The sequence below is a fragment of the Somniosus microcephalus genome, chromosome 11, assembly GCF_052327205.1.
Source record: "Somniosus microcephalus isolate GS21.2 chromosome 11, FLI_Smic_1.0, whole genome shotgun sequence".
Lineage (NCBI taxonomy): Eukaryota > Metazoa > Chordata > Chondrichthyes > Squaliformes > Somniosidae > Somniosus > Somniosus microcephalus.
The window spans coordinates 188,183,471-188,208,749 of NC_140997.1; the positions used below are offsets into that span (position 1 = coordinate 188,183,471).

The window sequence follows — 25,279 nt, forward strand, 5'->3', positions numbered from 1 at the left end:
TGTGCAAAGACAGGCAAAAAGTAATGGTTAGGAAAAACTTTTGTTAATTATTTGTGCACATTATTACTTTGACATCAATTATAATTGTGTGCAAGCTTCAAGGCTATAACCACTGCAATATTGTGCAAATCTAAAACAGGGATAGTCAACACACAATGCTGATGCCATTTACAGCTTATCAAAAGATAAAATCAATGAAATAGAATTATGCCGGACATACGCCTGTGCCACATATTCATTAGAAGGCTCTCAAAAAATAATGTGATATGTTAGAAGACCACCGTAACACCAGATCTTGCCTTTTTAATGCTGCATGTGAGTTTTGGACATCATTATTGCATTATAGAGGCTAGATATTCTGTGGCGAGTGTCTCACCTCCTGACTCCCCAAAGCCTTTCCACCATCTACAAGACACAAGTAAGGAGTGTGATGGAATACTCTCCACATGCCTGGATGAGTGCAGTTCCAACAACACTCAAGAAGCTCAACACCATCCAGGACAAAGCAGCCCGCTTAATTGGCACCCCATCCACCACCTTAAACATTCACTCCCTCCACCACCTGTGCAATGTGGCTGCAGTGTATACCATCTACAAGATGCACTGCAGCAACTCGCCAAGGCTTCTTCGGCAGCACCTCCCAAACCCGTGACCTCTTCCAGCTAGAAGGACAAGGGCAGCAGGCGCATAGGAACACCATCACCGGAAGGTTCCCCTCCAAGTCACACACCATCCTGACTTAGAAGTATATCGCTGATCCTTCATCGTCGCTGGGTCAAAATCCTGGAACTCCCTACCTAACAGCACTGTGGGAGTACCATCATCACACGGACTGCAGCGGTTCAAGAAGGCGGCTCGCCACCACCTTCTCAAGGGCAACTAGGAATGGGCAATAAATGCTGGCATTGCCAGCGACGCCCAGATCCCATAAACGAATAAAAAAAAATGTATCTGAGTATAAGACGTAGACAGTGCAGCTTCCAAGGAAAATTGAAGGTTATGGATATCAACGTAAAATGATATAAGACCTTTTTATTTTTCATAGTCAAGTACTTACAATGTCTGTGAAAACTCCAGGCCTCATAAGGTTTATCATCTTGGCAACCTGGTAGACATCCACAGCAGATTCACACTCCAACTGCTGTGACAGGGTGGTAAGGCCACAGAACAGCCCTGCAGAGACACCTCCAAACCTGCACAACACAGAATGAGGTTAAGTGTTTGCTTAAGGTACACGGTTTCTCTTCAGATGATTGGTTGAATTTTCTTTTCCTGCAATATCTCTCAAATATTTGTTAAAATGTCATTTTTGGATGCCCTAGATCACCCTTAATGACTGCCTTCAACCAAATTCTTTAACATCAATAGATACAAAAGATTTGAACTTGCACTAAATAGTAAGATGGTAATAACCTTTTATAACCCAGAAACTAATTAAATACGTAAGTTGTTCATTTTACAGTCAAAGTTCATTCGTGTTTTTTTAATTCAATGGCAACTTCTTTGACATCAGTTGCTAATGAATCTTCCCTTTACAAGTGGAGTTTCAGACTGAATTAAATGAAAGCAGCACATGTCACTGGATAACTAATGGCACTTGCTATGGAGCAGTGGGGCAACACAGACATTCATTATAATGACAAGGTGCTCTAGGTAAACAACATGTTTTCATTTTTCAAACTCTACTGAACAGTGTGTGCAGGAAATGAGTGAGACATGGCTATATTTATTCCATTGTTCCAGATGTCTCCATTTTAACAATTTCTATGGAATTCCAAAGTGTAAAAGCAAGAAATGTTTCACTTGACATTTGAATTGATTATATTAAATATTTTCAAACTAACATTTGGCTCTGTAAATCCTAATCAAAATGTAGGCTGCAAAGTAATATATCTCACTGTAATGCGCTTACACGTAGTGACCTCAAAATATTTGCAACGTTTATTAATTCTTAGATAGAAAGCTAGACAGAGTGGTGTGTGCACAGCGCTCCATCTCCAGTAAAGGAAAGAGGGGAGAAACCATCGTATCAGTATATCTCTATCAGTCAACACCAATGACAGTGGCTACAAGAACAGAATGAGGAAAAAGTAATTTAGCCCATCCGTCTCGATCCCTCTAGCAAGCAAAGTATAACTGTCATGCTATGAGAGGTTCATGACGCATACCATTCTATCCTGCTGACTGAATAGTTTATGAGTGGGAGTCATTAATGGCAGAGCCGGGGAGAGTGAGAGGGGAAGCTTTCTTTTAAAAGAAAAAGCAGATATAGTGCTTTACACCATTGAAACATCTGCAATCACTTCACTCAGTGAAGTACTTTTGGAGTGACTGTACACAAACATAGCAGCCATTTCTTTCTCAGCAAAATCCCACTCACAGCAAAGAGATGGATGATCAATTAATCTCAGTTGGTGAGGGAGTAATGTTGACTAGGACACCCAGAGGACTCACTGCTACATCTGACCATTCAAAAGAGAGCATATGACAATACAGTATTTCCTCAGTGTTGCATGCAAGTGTCAGTCTAATTTATGTGCTAAAGTCTAGTGTGGGATTTTGCCCACAACTGTCTGAGGGCTACTAACTGAGCCAAAATCAAAGAACTGCATAATGGTTTCTTCTATACAGGATTTGAAAGAAGAAACGTCAAACTTAATTCTGGTTGCAACCATATATGCCTGGAAATTCTGTGGAGATTCTCCCAGTCTCTTGTCATAACTTCCACCATAACTTTGGGTGTTAACAGCCATTTTCAACTGTTTCTCTGGTGTTTCAACCGATTCCCCACTCAAGTTACAGTGGCATATCAGGAGCACCCTCATGAAGTTTTAGGGCCAAAATCAAGTACTGGGCAGATTTAAAACACATTTCAGTGATGGAAAAAGACAGCGTTCCCTTTCAATGGTTAACAACAATCTTTGGAATTACTCTTTATCTCATTTTTGGCCATCCACATATTTTCTTCCCAACTAAGAACCATTTCGTCACCTTTCAAGGGTACTATTTAGCTGATGATTGGAAACAAACATTAATGTACATTATTGGTAGGCAATCAGTAGTAACTAGTATTGAAAATACAGTGGTCCAGTAAACTGCAGTTCCAGAATTCTGTGCGATATCGGGTACTGAGTAAAGACGTTCCCTTTTATCTTGGGGGTGAGTTAAAATGAGAGCACAGGTCAGCTTGGATCACTCTTTCACACCTCTATGTTCCATTTATATTGTTACTTGCAGACTGAAGTAGTACGTATTTCCAATTGAACCTAGGTTGCAAACGACATATCTCAAATTCCCTGCAAAATGAAGCAGTGATTCTATCAAACTAATGATCATTAATAATCTGCTAGAATTTCTTTAGTACTAAAAGTGGAAATGTACTAGATCAAGGAAGTACAAATAGTACATTAGTGGCCAGCTAAAGAGACATCGGAGTAGCCTATCTGCTTCCCCTCCCAGCTGGAGAATAATTAATCATGGGATGTGTGTGTGCATGTGTGTGGGGATCATAAGGAATATAAAGTGAAACAGGAAGACTTAAGTGCATACTCATCGTGAACGATGGTTGGTCCATCTCTGGTCGAGGCCTCTTCTTTTAATACATTAATAAGTTCAAAGGTGCTGCTGAGAGGAGCATCAGGATTAGGCCATTTTGGACACTGAAAGTGACGTACTTCCAGTACATAATCATCCTGAAGGAAAAGCAGTTATAGATTTAGATTTTTCGCAAACTACTCTCCTGTCTTTTCCATTCCTTTAATCTCCATACAAATATCAATAAAACTGCTTGACAAAATAATTTATTTCCCATAGTCCTAAAGGGTTATTCACAACTTATTTTTCATCCAGACGTTGTTACAGAATTCCATGTAACTGTGACCCTCCCCCAGTCTTTCTACAGAACACCAAGGGATTCCATTATTAAGAACTGTACTGAGTAGCACAATTTTCTTCCAAGGAAGTATTTGGCAGCATCACTTTTTCAACCTTTGTTTACAAGCACATGATATGTGAGATAAATCTCACTACATCATCTGTGTGAGTGCTGAAAATGATGCATAGCTCCTCTACCCCAAACCAGAATGGTTTGCTTTGCATTAATGAATGCAGCTTTTCTACAAACAGTAGTCCTCTATCACAGAGCTGCCTGTTTGTTTTCTACCTGGATTTGTGTCTGTGGTGGTGCCCAATATCTTTGCTTCAGAATATATGCAAGTAAAAAGTTCAAAGCATTTTTTTGGGTTTCCAATATGACCCAGAACCTATTCCAAGTGTTGGCCACTTTTTGCATGAAGAAGTTCTTCCTGACATCTGTCGTAAACTTTACTTTGAACAAAAAGCAAAATGCTAGAAATTGGAAACAAAAACAGAAAATGCTGGTAACACTCAGCAGGACTGGCAGCATCTGTGGAGAGACCAGACAAGTTACCTTTTCAGGTATGGACCTGTCAGAGCTTCTTGGCCCCCTATTTCCCATCTACATGCTGCCCTTCAGCGACATCATCTGAAGACACGACGCCAGATTCCACATGTATGCTGATTGACATGAATCTTGTCATTCATGTGGAAATAACTTATGAAATAATACTGGGCGGCCTGCTGGTGGCACTGTCCAGGGAGAGTATAAATACTTGGGCATGGGCCCAGCTTGCTCAGGACATTCTTTAACAGGAACTAGTGAAGGACACAACTAGATCTCCATGTTGAAAAACAGTTGATTAAAACCTTGTTTAATACTTAGACCAAGTGCCTAGTAGTTTTCTTACGTCAATTTAATCAACTGCAACCCGCTCCACGCTCAGTGATTTGGGAACAGACAGCTACGATTCAAACTGTAGAAGGGAACTCGGACATAGTAATCAATCCATCATGGAGAAACTACTCAGACCCGCCCATCTCAACCTGGATCGAATTCACTTACAGCTGCTAAGGTATGGAAACACTGGTATCGTACCTCGAGGAGTGTGGTGAGAATGTTCCTAATAAGTTACGAATGCTTGCCAATTATGTATCCCCTCATGTGTTTGACTATATCGAAGACTGTGTAGACTATGACTCTGCTATCCAAACACTACAGCAACTATATGTTAAGGCCCCAAACAAAATTTTTGCTCAGCACCTACTGGCCATAACTCAACAACAACCCGGGGTATCACTTGATGAATTCCTTCAAGAGCTTCGCAGGCTCAGCAAAGATTGTAACCTTAAAGCCGTCTCAGCTGAGCAGTACCGGGAGGAATTAATTCGTGACTCTTGTATTAACGGAACTGCTTCTCCCCTCATACACCAGCGTCTGTTGGAGAATAAAACCCTCGGGTTACAAGCTGCCTATAACCAGGCATATTCTCTGGACTTAGCTCAAAAAAAATTCAGATGCCTATTTTTTACCATATGCACAGACTGTTGCGACCACTTTTAGTGACTCCCCCGGTAAGCCTCAGGCGGAAGCCCTCACTGATGACAACCCTACCCTAGCGGCATCTTGGCAATCTAAAAAGAAGTGTTTCTTCTGTGGAGGTGCATTCCATTATAGGAAATTTTGCCCTGCTCGTAATGCAACCTGCAATCATTGCAGTAAGAAAGGCCACTTTTCTAAAGTGTGCCGGTCAAGAGCCTCTACTAGTGTTGCAGCTGCTATCTATAAAATTGCTCCTCCCCCAAGAACCAGTACTAGTGTTGCAGCTGCTATCTATAAAACTGCTCCTCCCCCAAGAGCCACTACTAGTGTTACAGCTGTTTTTCCCCAAAGCCTGTCCCATGCAGCCACGATGGTTTCGGTAAATGGACACATTTTGAGTGCATGTAGCTCTGACAGCTTCATCAGTGAGCGGGCTGTCAGTAAGTTAAAACTGCGTATTTACCCACGGACAGGGAAATTGCAATGGCTCCGACGACACTGACCACCAACTCTTCCGGCTTTTGTCTTGTCGACCTTTATTCGCAATGGCCGCACTTATTTTTCCACCTGGCTCAGGGTGCTCAAAAACCTATGCAGTGATGTGCTCCTGGGACAGGATTTCCAGAAACAACACAAAAGACTCACTTTCGAGTTTGGAGGGTCAAAGCCGGAGCTTACTATTTCCAAAGTACTGTTTTGTGAGCTTTCGGCGGCTTTGCTCGACGAGCCCTCCTTGTTTGCCAATCTTTCCTCCCGATGTAAGCCCATAGTCACTAAATCACGACGTTTCAGCCAAGATGATCTATCCTTTATCGAGGCAGAAATCTCTCGCCTTCTAGCTGACGGTATCATTGAGCCATGTTCATCTTCCTGGCGGGCTCAAGTCGTCGTTGTTAAAAATCCTCTCAAGCAACACAAAAAACGTCTTTGCATCGATTACTCGCAAACTATTAACCAGTATACCGACCTGGATGCCTACCCACTACCACGCATCGATGACATGGTCAATAACCTTGCCAACAACAGGGTATTTTCAACTTTTGACTTAAAGAGCGCATACCATCAAGTACCGCTAAAGGACTCTGACAAAAAGTATGCGGCCTTTGAGGCCAATGGTTGGCTTTACCAGTTTTGTTGCCTTCCATTTGGGGTCACCAATGGGGTGGCCGTCTTTCATCGGGCAATGGATAGCCTAGTCAAACAGGAGAACTTAACGGACACTTTTCCATATCTGGATAATATCACCATTGCTGGTCATGACCAGAAGGAGCATGATGCCAACCTCCAGAAATTTCTTGACGTTCTCCGTATTCGCAACTTAACCTTAAATGAGTCCAAATCTGTGAAATCAGTAGCATCAGTCAACATCCTTGGCTACTGGGTGGGCAATGGTGTCATCAAACCGGATCCGGAGCGACTTCGTCCGCTTCAGGAGCTCCCTCCTCCTACGAATCTCGGCTCTCTTCTTCATGCCCTCGGCATGTTTGCCTATTATGCGAAGTGGATACCCAACTTTTCCAACAAGATCCAGCCCCTGCTTCACGCGAAGTCATTTCCGTTGGAGGCGATGGCTATTTCAGCTTTTAACCTCCTCGAGCAACAACTGGAAAAAGCCACGCTTCATTCCATTGATGAAAATCTCCCTTTCGTGGTCGAGTGCGATGCATTGGAGGTGGCGATCTCGGCTACCTTGAATCAAGGCGGTCGACCCGTTGCATTTCTGTCCAGAACTTTGCAAGGTAGCAAGCTCCATTATCCTCCTGTCGAGAAGGAGGCTACGACTATCATCGAAGCAGTACGTAAATGGAGTCATTTTCTCGCTCATCGCCATTTCACTCTCATAACTGATCAGTGCTCTGTGGCCTTTATGCTGGATAACCGGAAATGCACTAAGGTCAAGAATAACAAAATACAGCTCTGGAGGATGGAATTGGCCGCCTTTGGCTACACCATACATCATCGACCCGGCAAAGAGAATGTGGCCCCAGATACCCTCATGCGTGCATTCTGCTCTTCTATGTCAACTTCGACTCTTACGGATCTTCATAGTGACTTATGCCATCCTGGCACTACCCGTATGTTGCACTTTGTGCGATCTAAAAATCTCCCATTTTCTATGGAAGACGTGAAAAGAACATGCTCCACTTGTAGAATTTGCGCAAAACTAAAACCGCAATTCTTCCATCCGTCGGATGGCTTGCTCATACACGCTACACAGCCTATGCAGCGACTCAGCACTGACTTTAAAGGGCCATTGCCTTCCTCAACGTGAAACACCTACTTGCTTACTATGGTGGACGAATATTCACACTTTCCCTTTGCTTTCCCCTGTCCCAATATGCTTACTTCCACAGTGATCAAATGCCTTGATCAGCTTTTTTCCCTTTGCAGTACGGCCAATTTCATTCACTCTGATCGGGGTCCCTCCTTCATGTCAAGCGAACTCAAAAGTTATCTTTCCCAACGGGGAATCGCCACGAGTAAAATGACACTGTATCATCCTATTGGAAATGGACAGGTTGAGAGATACAACGCCATCATTTGGAACGCTGTTCTTCTTGCACTGAGGTCACACAACCTATCAGACCAGCAGTGGGAAACTATGCTCCCTGATGTGTTGCATTCCATCAGGTCGCTCCTTTCTACGTCCACCAATGTCACTCCTCACGAACGATTCTTCGGGTTCCAGCGTCGCTCCACTCATGGGACGTCCCTACCATCATGGTTGGCAGCTCCTGGCCCCGTGCTGCTCCAAAGATTCGTCCGATCCTCTAAGAGTGATCCCCTCGTCGACGAAGTGGAACTGACGGTTGTCAATCCCATGTATGCGTACGTGGGTACCCCGATGGCCGGGAATCCACAGTGTCACTTCGGAATCTGGCTCCCTGCCCAACCGGTCCCAATCGATGGTGGGATCCGTATTAATGACGCCAATACCCTGCGCTCCTCTGAGGATGACGCCCAACCCGGGACGTCAAGGGATCTGCCAGCTATTTCGCCAGATCAACCCGGGGAACAGAGCGCTCCCCGCGGGATGGCCACCCGAAGCCAGGACGCTGGTCAGTCACCGACTATTGAGCAGGGTGAAGCCAGCTCTGCACCGGTGGGGGCCCGTACCTGGAGCCACAATCTCCCCAGTCCTCCTCAGGTCGATCAAGGTGACACGGACTCTGCCAGCCCGCCGGTACGAACCAAGCGACCCAGGGACCAAAACATGGTCCGAGGAGACGTGCCTTCCGGCCTCCAATGGAGATCCAAATGACTGCGTCTATTCTTAGTCCGATTAATTCGGTAGAAGGAAGCCGCTGGACTTCCAATCTTTTCAGGCGGGAAGAATGACATGAATCTTGTCAGTCATGTGGAAATGACTTATGAAATAATACTGGGCAGCCTGCTGGTGGCGCTGTCCAGGGAGAGTATAAATACTCGGACATGGGCCCAGCTAACTCAGGACATTCTTTAACAGGAACTAGTGAAGGACACAACTAGATCTCTATGTTGAAAAACAGTTGATTAAAGCCTTGTTTAATACTCAGACCAAGTGCCTAGTAGTTTTCTTACGTCACTGATCATACCCAGTTCTACCTCACCACCGCCTCTGTTGACCCCTCCACTGTTTCTGTGTTGTAAGCCTGCTTGTCCGACATCTAGTCCTGGATGATCTGCAATTTCCTCCAATTAAACATTGGCAAGACAGGCCCCGGAAGAAACTGTTCCCTTGCCACCAATTCCATCCCCTCCCCGGCCACAGTCTCAGGCTGAACCAGACTGTTCACAATCTTGACCTTCTGTTTGACCCGGAGCTGAGCTTCTGACCCCATATTCTCTCTATCGCAAAGACCGCCTACTTCTACCTTCATTGCCCTTTTCTGTCTCTGTCCATCTGCTGTTGAAACCCTTATCCATGCTTTTGTTACTTCCAGACTCAATTAATCCAATGCTCTCATAGCTGGCCTTCCATCTCCCACCCTCCAGAAACCTGAGTTCATCAAAAATTCTGCTGCCTATCTCCTAACCCAAATTTAATAACGCTCAGGGAGCGGGTTTGGAGGTGGGTCTGCTGTCAACATAGCAAAGATTGACAGCGGGTAGGAAACCCGCCATCAACCCACCTCTACGCGAGTCTCCCAGGCGTCGGGTCTGTCAGCGGAGAACTGACCCGACACCAAGCGGTGGGGGAGACAATTCAGCTAGTTAAATGGCTTGTTAAGAGCCAATTTAAGACTATTTTGAGGCTTACTTCTAATTTTACCTTCTCCCTCACGGGTTACCTGCTGTTCGGAACACGCCAGCTCACCCTGCCGTGTTTTGAGTCTGCTCTGATGTTTCTGAAAAGCTGACAGCTGCAGAAGTGGTGTCAAGGATGCCATGTTGCAAATGGTGATTTCAGAGCACAGAAAATGTTGGTTACAACATTTTAAATACATATAGAGATTTCTTTAGCTTACAAGTTTTTAGATCCAACTGTATGTCCAGTCCCACCTCATTGGGAGAACCTCTCTCACCATTGACAGATCGCTTCTGTCATCTCACCTGCAGCTGCCATCTATTGCAGCAACATCAGAGCCATTGAAACAATCAGACCTTGGTCCTCCAAATCCTTCCACAATCATCCCCAACACCAACATCACCAGCCTTTTCCGCCGTCACCTGATGCTGCACTGGACACAGGGCATCAGTCCCTGACAACATTGCTTCCCACGAGGCCAGCAATGGCATCACCATGGCCAGATTTTCTTCACTTGACGCTGTAAACCCTGGCTGCCACATGATGCGCCAGGTTGATACCATCCCACACCAGCACCGTGAAACATCCCTTTATTGTCCAAGACATTCCATGCACACATATCACTGGAGCAGGATGGGGTCGGGGGGTGGGGGGGGGGAAGTTATGTCTGAACAATCACTGGAACTCAGTAAGACACTTCTCAGAGGTGCGCTCAGATCTGTCCAATAAGGGACACTTTTGGAAAAATTGATTTCACTGTATGACAGCACATTACCAGAAACTTCACATGGACATTGGCTAAACCTCTCAAGTGCCTACCCTTGTGTGATGTTAGTTGGTATGCTTGCAGTAGGATGAGGGTGAGCGTGAGGGGTGGCTAGTGAGATGGGGAAGTGATAAAGTAGATAGAGAGGGTTGGGTGGAGTTGCAAGGTAAATTGGTGTGAGTAAGGATATGCAGGAGAAGGGTTTGGAAGGCAGAGTGATGGGGATGTGTTGAGTGGCACAGCAGCGTGAGTTTGAGTGTGGCTTTGCAGTAACGTTTCATAAGATCATTGAAAGGTTGGTGCCACTGCAGCCAGGGACCCGACGACATCCCTGCTTTTGCCCTCCGGTGCAATGTGCAACCAGGCTGCGTTAGTGTCCTGGAGAGAACCTCCCAGTGTGCTGTGACTCCCTCCATAAGCATATGAAGGGAGTCATTGGAGAGCCTGGGTGTAAGTGTTCACCTTCGTGCAGTGCTTGTCAGTGTTTGCAGCACCTCAATGCTGTCAAACACTGACGGAACAACTCTCGAACTCCATGTGGACGTGGTCCCTTTAAGGAAACCAACTGATGACGCGTCATCAAATGACGTCATCAGACCCACTTCTTGTTAATTGGCCGGGAAGCCCGCAGGGTGGGCTTAACAAGGCCAATCAAGGGAAAATCACGTCTGCAGAGCGGCTGCAGCTGGGAGCGGGACCGGAACCAGGAAACCAGCTCTCCCGCCACCATCCCGCTTCCTCCGCGGCCTAAGTCTGTGCTCTCTGATCTACATTAGTTCAACCTTTGTTTACAACCACATAATCCAACGGCGCCTCAAATTTTAAATTCTCATCGTTGTGTTCAAATCCCTCCATGGCCTTGCCCCTCCCTATCTCTGTAGCCTCCACCAGCCTAACAACCTTCCAAGAACTCTGCGTTCCTCCAACTCTGGCCTCTTATGCATCTACCATTCCTTTCATCCCACTATTGGCCGTGCCTTCAGCCATCTAGGCCCGAAGCTCTCGAAATCCTTCTCTAAAGGTCTCCATCTCTCCACTTCTCTTTCCTCCTTTAAGACCCTCCTTTAAAGCTTAGCTCTTTGATCAAGCTTTTAGTCTGCCCTCCTAATATCTCCTTCTTTGTCTCAGTGTCATTTTTTGTTTGATTACGCTCCAGTGAAGCGCCTTGGGACGTTTTCCTATTTTAAAGCGGTGATATAAATGACAGTTGTACTTGAAATGTTAAGTTGTCTGTCCTCTCAACAGATGCTGAGTGTTTCCAGCATTTTCTGTTTTTGTTACTTTACTTTCACCAGTTTTAATCTTTGCCCCCTAATTGTAGTCTCTTGGCACACCTGGTGTAGTACTCCAGATTAACCTTCTCTGTGCTATTTATCATTTTGCCTACTTCTTTTAGGTCCCTCTCAGTGACATTCTTTTAAAGCTAAAGAGCTTTACTTTCTGCAGTCTTTCCCTGGTAACTCAATCTTTTGATACTATGGATCAGCCTCATGGCTCCTCTCTACACTGTCTCCTCTCTAAAGTGTCTCCATGGCTTGCATGTTTCCCTTATATCCTGGTGACCAAATCTGTACACAGTATCCATGTTGTAATCTGACAAGCGCACTGTACGGTTTTAACATGGCATCTTCTGATTTATACTCAAATGCCCTCGCAATATAATAAAGCCTTCTAATTTCTTTGTTCATTGCTGCTCCACACTGATTTGACATGCTGAGTGCCATTTCAACTGTCACACTCAGTTCCCTTTCTGCTTCACTTTCAGCTATCTCTACACAAACCACAATACAGTATAAGGCTGACATCCATTTTTCCTACCAATGTGTAGTACCTTGCGCCTATCTCTATGGAATTTTGTCTGCTACGGATTTGTCTAATTCCACTTTTTATTCAAATCCTTTTGTAGATCCTTGGCTGCTTCATCCATCTATACCCTGCCCCACCTCCAAGCCCCCCCCCCCCCCAACCCGCCCCCCACACACATTTAGTATCATCTGCAAACTTGATTAGTTTGCATTGGATCTTTGTGTCTAAATCATTAATTTAGATTAGGAACAGAAGGGGCCTCAGCACTGAAGCCCAGGGCATTCCACTCGGTAGTTCCTTCCCATCCTGGCATCACTCCTTAACAAGTAACTGTTGTTTTCTTCCCTCAGCCAGTTCTTGTTCCGTGCTCAACCTTTACCTTGAATACCCACAGCTTTCCGTAGCAGCCTTTCATAAGTACACCATGTCATAGGGTTTTCCATTGTTTACTGTTCCTCAAAAAAGACAAAGATGCTCATCAGGAAACATATTCCCCTTCTAAAGCATTTTGGCTATAATTTATTAGTTTTTTTTTTGTAAATATGCTCCTGAAATTTATTCTTGATCAATTGGAATGCTTTATTATATTGCGAGGTCAGTTGAGTATAAATCAGAAGATGCCACGTTAAAACCGTACAGTGCTTTTGTCAGATTACACCTTGGATACTGTGTACAGTTTTGGTCACCAGAATATAAGGGAAACATGCAAGCCATGGAGACAGTGTAGAGAGGAGACAGTGTAGAGAGGAGCCATGAGGCTGATCCATAGTATGAAAAGATTGAGTTACCAAGGAAAGACTGGTGGGCCTGTAGTTGTCGATTAGATTGGGTCTCTTTTCTTGTTTCTAATTTAAAGAAAGCTCCCCAACATTCACTCACTCACTCAAGGTCATTAGTACTTAACAAATGTCATCCCTAGTTTCTCTTAATAACCTGGAATAGATATCATCTGTCCACAAGGCTCCCTAGTACCTCCATCTTGTTGATGTACTTACACCTGCATTAATGATTTTTGGCACAGTAGGACATGTAATTATATCTCTGGTGAATACTTTAACAGGGTACTCATTCAGTATACTAACTTTTCTCTGATCATCCTCCATTTCACCCTTATTGGCATCCTTTTTCTTCTTACCTTTTTCATGACTGTTCTCTTGCTGTTATGGTACTGGAAGAATTTCTTGCCATTATGTTTACAACTATAACTGTACTTATTTTTAGTTCCCTCCTTGCTACTCTGAGCACTCTTTTGGCATGTTTCTGAAATTTCTTGTAATCCTCCCAGTGCTTACCCCTTCTCCCTACAGGTTTTGTAAAGCTTCTTTTTCTTAATCTTCAACATGTCCTACATTTTTCTCAGTATATCTTTGAAGGTGTTTCCTTTGTCTCCACTTTCCCCAGTCACCTTGTTCTGGCTCTTCCTCACACCTGGATGTTAATCATCACCAGTGTTTAATCCTAAATTGTGTTGAACTTAATCATGCCGTGGTTGCTATTAGCAAGAGGAGTTTAATTTTCTGTAACCTGTCCAAGTCACTTACCATTGCCAAGTTGAGCTCAGGGTTCAATTTTGAAAGCAAACAAAGCCCCTTTGAGGGAAATGGAGGAAGGGAAGGAAGGAGGGAAGTGGGGTGAGGAAGCCTTTGGCCTATTGCCATCCATCGTTGGGAGCAAGAGGCAAGGAGTGAGGGGAGAATGTAGATGTTGGGCAGGTAGTTCCAAGGGGGAGAGGTAGGGCTAATGATGGAGTGTGGTAGTTACAGAGAGGGAAAGACATGGTGGGAAAGTGAAAGGTAGGGGACACAACAGGAACATGTGGGTGGGGGGAAATGCAAGTGATTGCAGAAGGGATATGAAGAGGGCCACTGAGCACAACATTTTCCACACAACTCCACCCTAAATGCAGCCTGCAGACATTTATGTCTCTTTTCCCTAACACACCTTTCCATGCCACCCATCACATTTCACCTGAAAAGAAAGGAAAGGAAAAAGAGAGAAACAGAAGAGGATAGAGTTATGGAGAAAGAGAAGAGGAGAGACAGAAGCAGAAGAGGTGATACAGACAGAGAATCAGCAACACAGAGACAGATAAAAAAAGAGACTATATTCTCCAACTTACCGCGTGTAATGACACAGAAAATCGACTAGTAAAAATCTTCCATCTATGCATACTTACTGTCAACTTTTTCCATTATAAATTCCTGTGTCCATACTTATAATGTAAATTGTCTAAGCAAACTTGTCACACTGTATTTACACCCTCCTGCCAGTGGAGGTGCTGCAATTTCACCACTGGCCGACTATAATTACTGTACATTAAGTTTACATAGGTAGTTTCCATTATTAATGTGGACATAGAAATTTATAATGGAAATATAAAACTAAAGACAAAACATCTGCTTTAAAAATGCACACTGAAGACTACACTTGTTCTTGACTCCCTATGTGCAACTCCACCAGTGATCAACCAGTATTAAAGGATTTTTTTCTCTAAATATAACACTTTGACAACTTGATTAGTACCTGCTGATACAAGATCAGTTGTGATATCTGAAAGTCAAAGCTACTTTTCCCATTCCCAGTTAGATCTAAATCATATAAATTAATCATGAAAATGTAAAATATAGTTTGTTGTAAGCAGTGATTTTCTCCATGGTATTTTTAACTTCAGATTAACTCACTTCCAACCCAAGTCCAATTTTTGCTAACCTTCGTTAACCTCAGTGGTTATTTTCATGTTGATATCGGGAGATCCCCAGGAATTGCCTTGCATCAATTCTGCCCATTCAGCAAGTATGACATTTTTGAAGATTAGTATTTCATTGTACTAACAAAGGTAATCATTTCCACCAGTTATACTGTGCTGAGGATAGAACCCCACAGTGATCACTGCTGCTGAAACCACAGGGAGCAGAGTATCTCAGTGATACTGGGTAAAAAGCCAGCTTCCATCTGGCCTAATTTCTGCTGTTAACATCACCCAACCCAAAAAAGTGATCAGGCAGCAGATTGGTAATACCACGCTCTTATTCGCCAGTTTGGCAACCATCAGTGGAAGGTCTTTACTGCCAATACTCGAAGACACGGAAATATTTCAAATGTAACGAGAGTGAATAATTAGGTTACCACTAGCCTCAAAATCATGTCTTATGTGTCTTGTAAACAAGCACAAACTGTAGCCACCCCCAACATAGTGGATAGTGTGGGAAGGTGGAGTTGAGGTAGAAGATCAGCCATGCTCTTACTGAATGGTGCAGCAGGCTTAAGGGCCGAATAGCCTACTCCTGGCTCCTATTTCTTATGTTCTTATTTAACACTGATCTCGGCCATTGTATCATAAACACAAGACTAGGATAATAATGGGACTTAGGTTAGAGACTCCTATAACTTATGTGAGTGTCCTCTGATCATCTATTAAACAACATAAGAATGTCCAAAAGCTAAATTGATTAAAATACTAAGAAAAAATGATCACATTTTCATTTTTTTAAAAACAGCTATTTAAAAAGCACTTATATGCCAGAGCTTGCTGTAGATCCGAGGTCAATTAAAAAAAAATTGAAGAATTTTTTTAAGCACCTAAACAATAATAGATCGAGTTGGCTCATCTTAATTGGATATACATTTAGCTTTTTAATTTGAGAAGTGTACTTCAAGTAATTAACCCAGGGTCTGCTCAGTAACATTTTTTAAACAATTATTTAAATTGGCCCGTATTTTCCCATCGCAGGCCTCCCGCGGGCGGAGGCCTGCGATCTGGAAAAATCTACGCCTTTACCTGAGGGCTCCCGGGACGCACACACTTCTGTTCCTGGGCCTCACCAAACTTGAAGTGCGCAGGGCCCACGTATCCCAGGGGCGCAGGTAATTCGCAGCGTCCCTGGGATCACGTGGGCCATGGGGAGCCAATCACAGAAGAGAATCTCCCTTCATACACTTGACAGGAAGACCTGTCAAATATATGAATGGAGATTACCCCAAAAACTTTAAATAAATTTTATTTTAAATCACATTTTTAAAATGACTTGAAATTACACTAAATTAAGTATTTTAAACAAAAATTTAATTTTTTGAAAAAAATAATTGAAGTTTTTTACAGGACTAAAAATAAACTTACCTTTTTTTTTAAAAAGTATTTTAAAATGATAAATCAGTGAATTTAAAAAAAAAACTTTTTTCAACTCTTATCCTGGTAAAAGCAGGCCTTACACCTGCTTTTACCAGGCGCAAGAATTGTAAGGGTTTTCTGCGGGCGGAGGGTCTCCAAAAAGCGGAAATATCCGCCCGTAGATGCCCTTCTCCAGGGCAGCCGGAGGATCTGTCAAGACCATACTTGACAGATCGGAAATGCCGGTTTTCAGCGCATGTGCTGTGCATGCCTAAAACCGGCATTTCCGATGTCCCTACGGGTGGGTACACAGCGCGTACCCACCCGTAGGGATCGGAATATCCACGCCATAGTCTTTATTTATCTTGTATGCTCTGCGTTATATTCCAGGGCAGGCAACCTGCTCCAGGGCTTCTTTCACTGCTCTGCAATCAGCCATGAGGAGTTCAACAAAATCCAACCAGACTGACTTTCAGATACTCAAAGTCACAATCTGAGAGAAGCCTCCCTTTGACACCACTCCATAATCACACATCTAAACAAGACACTTGTTCACAGTGGGGGAAGAGAATATAGGAGAGTTACCCCCAGGCTTATCTCCTGCACCTCTTGGCATCCAGCTTCAAAGTGTACAAAAGTGTTCTGATAATCATATAAGTCATAATCATGTGAATCCAGAACATTTTGCTATACCTGTGTTGCCTCCAAGATGAAATCATGGATGATAACTTGCTCTTCATTAGAGAGGCACAGGATGTCTTTGCTGATAAGGGTTACAGTGAAGGCTTCACAATTCATGGACTCTTCACGGCTTGGCCAGTATACAGACTCATCTTCCGCCTGTTGGGAAAGAACCATAGATTTTAGACATTTAGCAAATGTTTGTATTTAGAGTTCAATTCAATTGTCTAGAATCATCAATCTCTAGGAAACTGTAGAACCTTTACACCAACACAGTATCATAGTAGTCATCATGCTATATAGAAAGGTACAAATTATTAACAGCCCAGTCAGTAAATTTTGTTTGGCTGCACACGAAAAACTGAATGGTCTCTTTGGGACCATGGCTCATGGTTGTTAGCTGTGCCTCACTGGTAGCATTCTTGCCTCTGAGTCAGTAGGTTGTGGGTTCAAGTCCCACTCTAGAGAGTTCAGCACAAAATCTAGGCTGACACTACAGTGCAGTACTGAGGAAATGCTGCATTGTCAGAGGTGCCGTCTTTTGGATGAGGCGTTAAACTGAGGCCCCGTCTGCCTAACAGGTATTTTGAAGAAGAGCAGGGAAGTTCTCCCCAGTGTCCTGGCCAATATTTATCCCTCAAACAACATCGCTAAAACAGATTATCTGTTCATTATCACATTGCTGCTTGTGGGGCCTTGCTGCCGCGTTTCCTACTTTACAACAGTGACTATACTTAAAAAGTACTTCGTTGGCTGTAAAGTGCTTTGGGAAGACCTGAGATTATGAAAGGCGCTATATAAATGCAAGTCTTGAATTCAAATTAGAATTGGGACCTGAAAGTTTTACATTAACCCTGCACCAAAACTTCCCAGTGGCTCAATAATTCTATCCAGTGAGTGGCTGCTACAGGAACTCCAGCTTGCTGCTACAGGAACTCCAGCTCCGTGTTGATGAGCTGGAGTCTGAGCTTCAGACACTGCGACACATCAGGGAGGGGGAGAAGTACCTGGACTCTGTGTATCAGGAGGTGGTCACACCTATGAAGTTAATTAATTCAGATGTAGCCCATGGTCAGGGACAGGACGGTGTGACTACGAGTGAGGCAGGTACGGGGATCCAGGAGGTAGAGCTGGAGGAGCCGCAGCCCTTGCTCTTGTCCAACAGGTTCAAGGTTCTTACTCCCTGTGGGGACAGGAGCAGGGACTGCAGGGAGGATGAGCAACCTGGCCACAGCACCGGGGAACGGGGGGCCATTCAAGAGGGGGGAGTAAATAGAAATGTTGTAGTGGTAGGGGATAGTATTATTAGGGGGATAGATAGAGTTCTCTGCAGCCGAGAGCGAGAGTCCCGAAGGCTGTGTTGCCTACCCGGTGCCAGGGTTAAGGACATCTCCTCTGGGCTGGAAAGAAACTTGCAGTGGGAGGGGGTGGATCCAGTTGTCGTGGTCCATGTTGGTACAAACGACGTAGATAGGACTAGGAAGCCAGTTCTGTTAAAGGAGTATGAGCAGCTAGGGGTCAAATTAAAAAACAGAACCTCAAGGGTAATAATCTCTGGATTATTACCTGAGCCACGAGCGAATTTGGCTAGGACAAATAAAATTAGAGAGTTAAATGCGTGGCTCAAAGACTGATGTGGGAGAAATGGGTTTTGCTTCCTGGGACACTGGCACCAGTACTGGGGCAGGAGGGAGCTGTTCCGTTGGGATGGGCTTCACTTGGCCAGTGCTGGGACTAGAGTCCTGGCGGTTCATATAACTAGGGCTGTAGAGAGGGCTTTAAACTAACTAGTGGGGGGGAGGTTCCTAGAGAGCAAATAATAAAAATGACAACAGAGAAGGTCATAGACTTAGGTAGCAGTGGGGAAATTAAAAACCAGAGCATGTCAGGAAGGGGCAGAAGGTATGGAGTAAAAGGTAAAGTAATAAAAAAGGCAAAAGCAGGAACTAAGTGTCACAAAACATATTTGAAAGTTCTCTATCTGAATGCACGTAGCATTCGGAACAAAATAGACGAGTTAATGGCACAAATAACTACATATGGGTATGATCTTGTGGCCATTACAGAAACATGGCTGCAGGGTGACAATGCCTGGGAATTAAACATACCAGGTTATTTAACGATCAGGAAGGACAGGCAGGAAGGAAGGGGAGGTGGGGTGGCTATGTTAATAAAGGAAGGAATCACTGTAATACAGAGCAATGATATTGGGTCAAAAGATCAGGATAATGAAACAGTTTGGGTGGAGGTAAGGAATAATAAGGGGAAAAAAACACTAGTGGGCGTAGTCTATAGGCCTCCGAACAGTTGCAACTCTGTTGGACGGAGTATCAATCAGGAAATAGTTGAGGCTTGTAATAAGGGAACATCTATAATTATGGGGGATTTTAACTATCATATTAATTGGACAAATCAAATTGGGCAGGGCTGCCTTGAGGATGAGTTCATTGACTGTATTAGGGATGGGTTTCTTGAGCAGTATGTAACTGAACCGACCAGGGGGCAAGCAACCTTAGATCTGGTCCTGTGTAACGAGACAGGATTAATTAAAAATGTCCTAGTAAAGGATCCCCTTGGAATGAGTGACCATAACATGGTTGAATTCCATATTCAATTAGAGGGTGAGAAGGTTGGATCTCAAACAAGTGTGCTAAGCTTGAATAAAGGAGACTATGAAGGTATGAGAGCGGAATTGAGTAGAGTGGATTGGGAAAATAGGTTAAAGGGTAAGACGATACATGATCAGTGGTGTACATTTAAGGAGTTATTTTACAACTTCCAAAAAATATATATTCCACTGAGAAGAAAAGGGTGTAAAAGAAAAGACAGCCATCCGTGGCTAAGTAAAGAAATTAAGGATAGTATTCGACTAAAAACAAGGGCATATAAGGTAGCCAAATCTAGTGGGAGGATAGAGGATTGGGAAAACTTTTAAAAGACAGCAAAAAATAACAAAAAGATTGATTAAGAAAGGGAAGATAGATTATGAAAGTAAATTAGCAAAAAATATAAAAACAGATAGTAAGAGTTTTTATAGTTATATAAAATGAAAAAGGGTGGCTAAAGTAAATGTTGGTCCCTTAGAGGATGAGACCGGGAAATTAATGGTGGGAAATATGGAGATGGCAAAAACACTGAATGAATATTTTGTATCTGTCTTTACAGCAGAGGACACTAAGAATATCCCAACACTGGACAAACAGCGGGCTATAGGGGGGGAGGAGCTAAACACGATCAAAATCACTAAGGAAGTGGTACTCGGTAAAATAATGGGACTCAAGGCGGATAAATCACCTGGACCTGATGGCTTACATCCTAGGGTCGGGTCTTGAGGGAAGTGGCGGTAGGGATTGTGGATGCATTGGTAATAATTTTCCAAAACTCCCTGGACTCAGCAAAGGTCCCGGCAGACTGGAAAACTGCTAATGTAACACCCTTATTTAAAAAGGGCAGTAGACAGAAGGCTGGAAACTATAGACCGGTTAGCCTAACATCTGTGGTAGGTAAAATTTTGGAGTCCATTATTAAGGAGACAGTAACAGGACATTTGGATAATCATAATTTAATAGGACAAAGTCAGCATGGTTTTATGAAGGGGAAGTCATGTTTGACAAATTTGCTGGAGTTCTTTGAGGAAGTAACATATAGGGTGGATAAAGGGGAACCAGTGGACATAGCGTATTTGGACTTCCAAAAGGCATTTGACAAGGTGCCACACAAAAGATTATTGCTTAAGATAAAAAATCACGGGATTGGGGGTAATATTCTGGCATGGATAGAGGATTGGCTATCTAACAGAAGGCAGAGAGTTGGGATAAATGGTTCATTCTCAGAATGGCAATCAGTAACTAGTGGTGTTCCGCAGGGGTCGGTGCTGGGTCCCCAACGCTTTACAATTTATATTAACGATTTGGAGGAGGGGACCGAGTGTAACATATCAAAGTTTGCAGATGATACTAAGATGGGTGGGAAAGTAGTGAGTGAGGAGGACATAAAAAACCTGCAAGGGGACATAGACAGGCTAAGTAAGTGGGCAGAGATTTGGCAGATGGAATACAATACTGGAAAGTGTGAGGTTATGCACTTTGGCAGGAAAAATCGTAGAGCAAGTTATTATCTTAATGGCAAGAAACTGGAAAGTACTGAAGTACAAAGGGATCTGGGGGTCCTGGTGCACGAAACTCAAAAGGTTAGTATGCAGGTGCAGCAAGTAATTAAGAAGGCCAATGGAATGTTGGCTTTCATTGCTAGGGGGATAGAATATAAAAATAGGGAGGTATTGCTTCAGTTGTACAAGGTATTGGTGAGACCGCACCTGGAATACTGCATACAGTTTTGGTGTCCATACTTAAGAAAAGACATACTTGCTCTCGAGTCAGTACAAAGAAGGTTCACTCGGTTAATCCCGGGGATGAGGGGATGGACATATGAGGAGAGGTTGAGTAGATTGGGACTCTACTCATTGGAGTTCAGAAGAATGAGAGGCGATCTTATTGAAACATATAAGATTGTGAAGGGGTTGGATCGGGTGGATGCGGGGAGGATGTTCCCGATGATGGGTGAAACTAGAACTAGGGGGCATAGTCTTAGAATAAGGGGCTGCTCTTTCAAAACTGAGATGAGGAGGAACTACTTCACTCAGAGGGTGGTAGGTCCATGGAATATGCTGCCCCAAAAAGCTGTAGAAGCTACATCATTACATAAATTTAAAACAGAAATAGACAGTTTCCTAGAAGTAAAGGGAATTGAGCGTTACGGGGAGCGGGCAGGAATTTGGACATGAGTCTAGGTTCGGATCGGACATGGCCCTGTGGGTAGCGGAGCGGGCCCAGGGGCCATGTAGCCTGATCCTGCTCCTATTTCGTGTGTCTAATTCTGTTAGATTCAGGAGATGGTTCTGGGATAGTAGATTGGCGGTTAGGATCAGATCAGCCATGATCTTATTGAATGGCGGAGCAGGCTCGAGGGGCTGATTGGCCTACTCCTGCTCCTATTTCTTATGTTCTTATGTTCTTATGAACAATATAGACAAGGAAAATCCCCAAACTATGCTGCGTAAGCTGATCTCAGCCAGAACACTGTAAGGGTGCTACAATTAACCTCAGTGTCCTGGGTTAGGGAGAGGAAAATAGGCCAATGTTCCCACTTCTGATTGCCATCCAGTGATCTGTGTTGAAAGGTCAGGAGTGCAGACATCAGATAAGAATAGGCTCGAGCTCAACTGTGATGCTACCCCACAGCTAAACAGCCTGAGGATGAATAATGGTCACTTGTGCAAGGTACTGGAGGGCTCTGACTGTGCATGGAACTGTGCCCAGCAAGAAATCAAAGCTTTCAAGAGAGGACAGGAATATATTTGGTAAGAAACAATGATGTGGAAACCTTGCTTAGGATAGATCCACCTTTTATCATCATCATCATCATCTATATATATAAAAGAGCTCTTCTGTCTGTCCCGATGTCTGTCTGTCCCGATGTCTGTCTGTCTGTCCGTTCTCTATACGTTTGAAAGTTACAGAGCGTACCGACGCGCGCGTCGCCTCAAAAGAAAGTTTGCGATTCCGGACCGGTCATAGGCGTATTTACGTTTCGGCCGGACAAAAATCCCGCCCGCGGTATCCGAAAAACGTTCAGCCTTCCGCTCATTAGCATCTCATTAGCGACCGTGTGACGTCGAGGTTGACCAATCGGACGGCGGGTTCCTTCCTACAGTTGCGTGTCGAGTGACTCGACGATTGACCAATCCTACGCTTCGGTGACCTGACCGGTCAACCAATCGGTGCGTGTGTGGGCGGGCCTTATCCTTCTGAACCGAGGTGAGTGGCCGCCATCTTGATTTTTCACAATTTTTTCCCCCACACTTTGTGTGTTAGGGAACTAAGGTAAATATTTTAATGATGTGTTAGGGAATTAAATATTTTAATGATGTGTTAGGGAATTAAATAACAATTTAATAGCGGGGGGGGGAGAGCCTCGGGAAATCGCGGGGGGGGGGAGAACCTCGGGAAATCGCGCGGGGGGGGGGATAGCCTCGGGAAATCGCGGGGGGGGGGGGGGAGAGCCTCGGGAAATCGCGGGGGAGGAGAGCCTCGGGAAATCGCGGGGGGGGGAGAGCCTCGGGAATTCGCGGGGGGGGGGGGGAGAGCCTCGGGAAATCGCGGGGGGGGGGGGGGGAGAGCTGATGAGTTTATAAAAAAGAAGAGGCTGCCAGTTGCGCGGCCGCCATGACGACGGCAGGCATTCGCACGGCCCCCGTTACCCCGGCAACGGGGCACGCCGGCGGTCTTGAAACCACGCATGCGCACGGCCCGCCACGCCAGTTGCGCAGCCGCCTTGACGCCGGCACGCATGCGCACGGCCCCCGTGACGCCAGCACACAGCCTCGGGAGATCGCGGGGGGGGGGGCGAGCCTGGGGAAATTGCTAGGCCCCGCACGGCCGCTATCGCAACGGCACCGGACTTCAGGCGCTAGGCAGGGGGAGGGGCCGGAGAGAGGGACAGAGGGGAGTGGGGGAGGGGAGGGGGTGGGCGAGTGTAGGTGTGGGGGTGAGGGAGGGAGACGGGAGGGGAGGGAGAGGAGGGGAGGGAGAGGAGAGGAGGGGAGGGAGAGAGGGGAGGGGAGGGAGGGATAGGACAGGGAGAGGACATGACAGGGAGAGGGGGGACACACAGGGGCAGGGAGACCAAGCGCCCCAAAATTGCCCTCGCAACGCGGGGCTCCCCAGCTAGTATATATATAAAAGGATAGTTCTGTCTGTCTGTCTGTCTGTCCGGGCATCATTCAAAAGTTATAGAGCGTACCTACGCATATATTATATCAAAAGAAAACTTATGATTAGGGGAGTCTACTAGGCATCTTTACTTTTTGGTCAGACAAAAATTGTTCGGACAGTAGACAAAAAACTTTCAAAAAACGGAAAAAAATCCGCTCATTAGCGGTTGACCAATCCTACCGCTCATTAGCTTTGAGTGACGTGATGGTTGACCAATCCTACAGTTCAGTGACCTGATGGTTGACCAATCAGTGCGTCACGGGGGGCGTTTCATGGCGTTTGTGGGCATGGCCTAATCCTTCAAACTGCCGTTACTGAGGTGAGTGGCGGCCATTACAGACCGGCCGGGCCTGAAGCTTAAAAAAATTCTCTCTCTCTCTCTCTCTCCTTCCCCCCCTCTCTCTCCCCTCTTCCCTCTCTCTCCTTCCCTCTCTCTCTCTCTCTCCTTCCCCCTCTCTCTCTTGCCGTGAGTGCGGGACCGGGAAAACTGGGGCTTTCACACGAGCCATCTCCGACCGATATTGGACACGGGAGTCCGGAGCGAAAGGATTTCCACTGCCGCCCGGCCAACCGGGTCCAAAGGCCCGCCGCGTTAACCATGAGGAACCCCGGGCTCGCTTCGGAGCGATGGGCGCCCGGACTCCCGGTGTCGGATATGCTCCGTTCTGGTACCGTGGTGAGTCGGAGGGAGAGGAGAGGGAGAGAGAGGGGAGGGAGGGAGAGAGAGGGAGTGAGGGGGAGGGAGGGGGCGAGAGAGAGGGGCAAGGAGAGGGGCGGGGAGAGAGAGAGGGGAGAGACAGGGGCAGGGAGAGAGAGGGGGCGGGAGAGGGGGCAGGAGAGAGAGGGGGAGGGAGAGAGAGAGGGAGGGTGAGGGAACTTCCCGCCGACCTCACAAAATGGCGGCCGACCTTCTTCACCTACAGTCTCTCTCTCTCTCCCCCCCAGTCTCTCTCTCTCTCTTCCCCCCCCAGTCTCTCTCTTCTCCCCCCAGTCTCTCTCTCTCTCTTCCCCCCAGTCTCTCTCTTCTCCCCCCAATCTCTCTCTCTCTCTTCTCCCCCCAGTCTCTCTCTCTCTCTTCCCCCCAGTCTCTCTCTCCTCCCCCCAGTCTCTCTCTCGATCCCCGAGCCTCCCTCCACCCCCCAGTCTCTCTCTCTCTCTCTACTTCCCACACAGACAGACAAACTCATTTATATATATAAAAAAAATATTTCTACTTTTTTCACAACATGCCCTCAAAAAACCCCCGGCACTGCCGGGCACTCCAGCTAGTTTTGTATAAATGCAGTGCCTTGTTTGGTTCTGCTCATACCTATCTAATCACAGACAGAACATCTCTAGCAATAACTTTTCTTCCCAGTCTCACACAGTTGCCTATGGAGGTTCCCCAAGATTCATCCTTGACCCCCTCTTCTTCCTCATCTACAAACTGCCTCTTTGCAAAATTATTCAGTCATGGGTTCAGTTTCCACATATAGACTGATGACACCCAGCTCGACCTCCGCATCACTCTCAGCTTCTG

At 45.3% G+C, this 25,279-nt stretch overlaps 1 protein-coding gene across 1 annotated transcript in view; it reads right to left on the minus strand.

The window, feature by feature from the left end:
- LOC147111056 (receptor-type tyrosine-protein phosphatase gamma-like) overlaps positions 1-25,279 on the minus strand; it is a gene marked incomplete at its 5' end in the record, with an annotated part of 521,022 nt that overhangs the window by 2,457 nt on the left and 493,286 nt on the right. Inside the window, 3 exons of the mRNA XM_085999999.1 lie at positions 1,058-1,193; positions 3,550-3,692; positions 17,000-17,146. Coding sequence (XP_085856125.1) covers positions 1,058-1,193; positions 3,550-3,692; positions 17,000-17,146 — 426 coding nt within the window. The remainder of the gene's footprint in view (positions 1-1,057; positions 1,194-3,549; positions 3,693-16,999; positions 17,147-25,279) is intronic.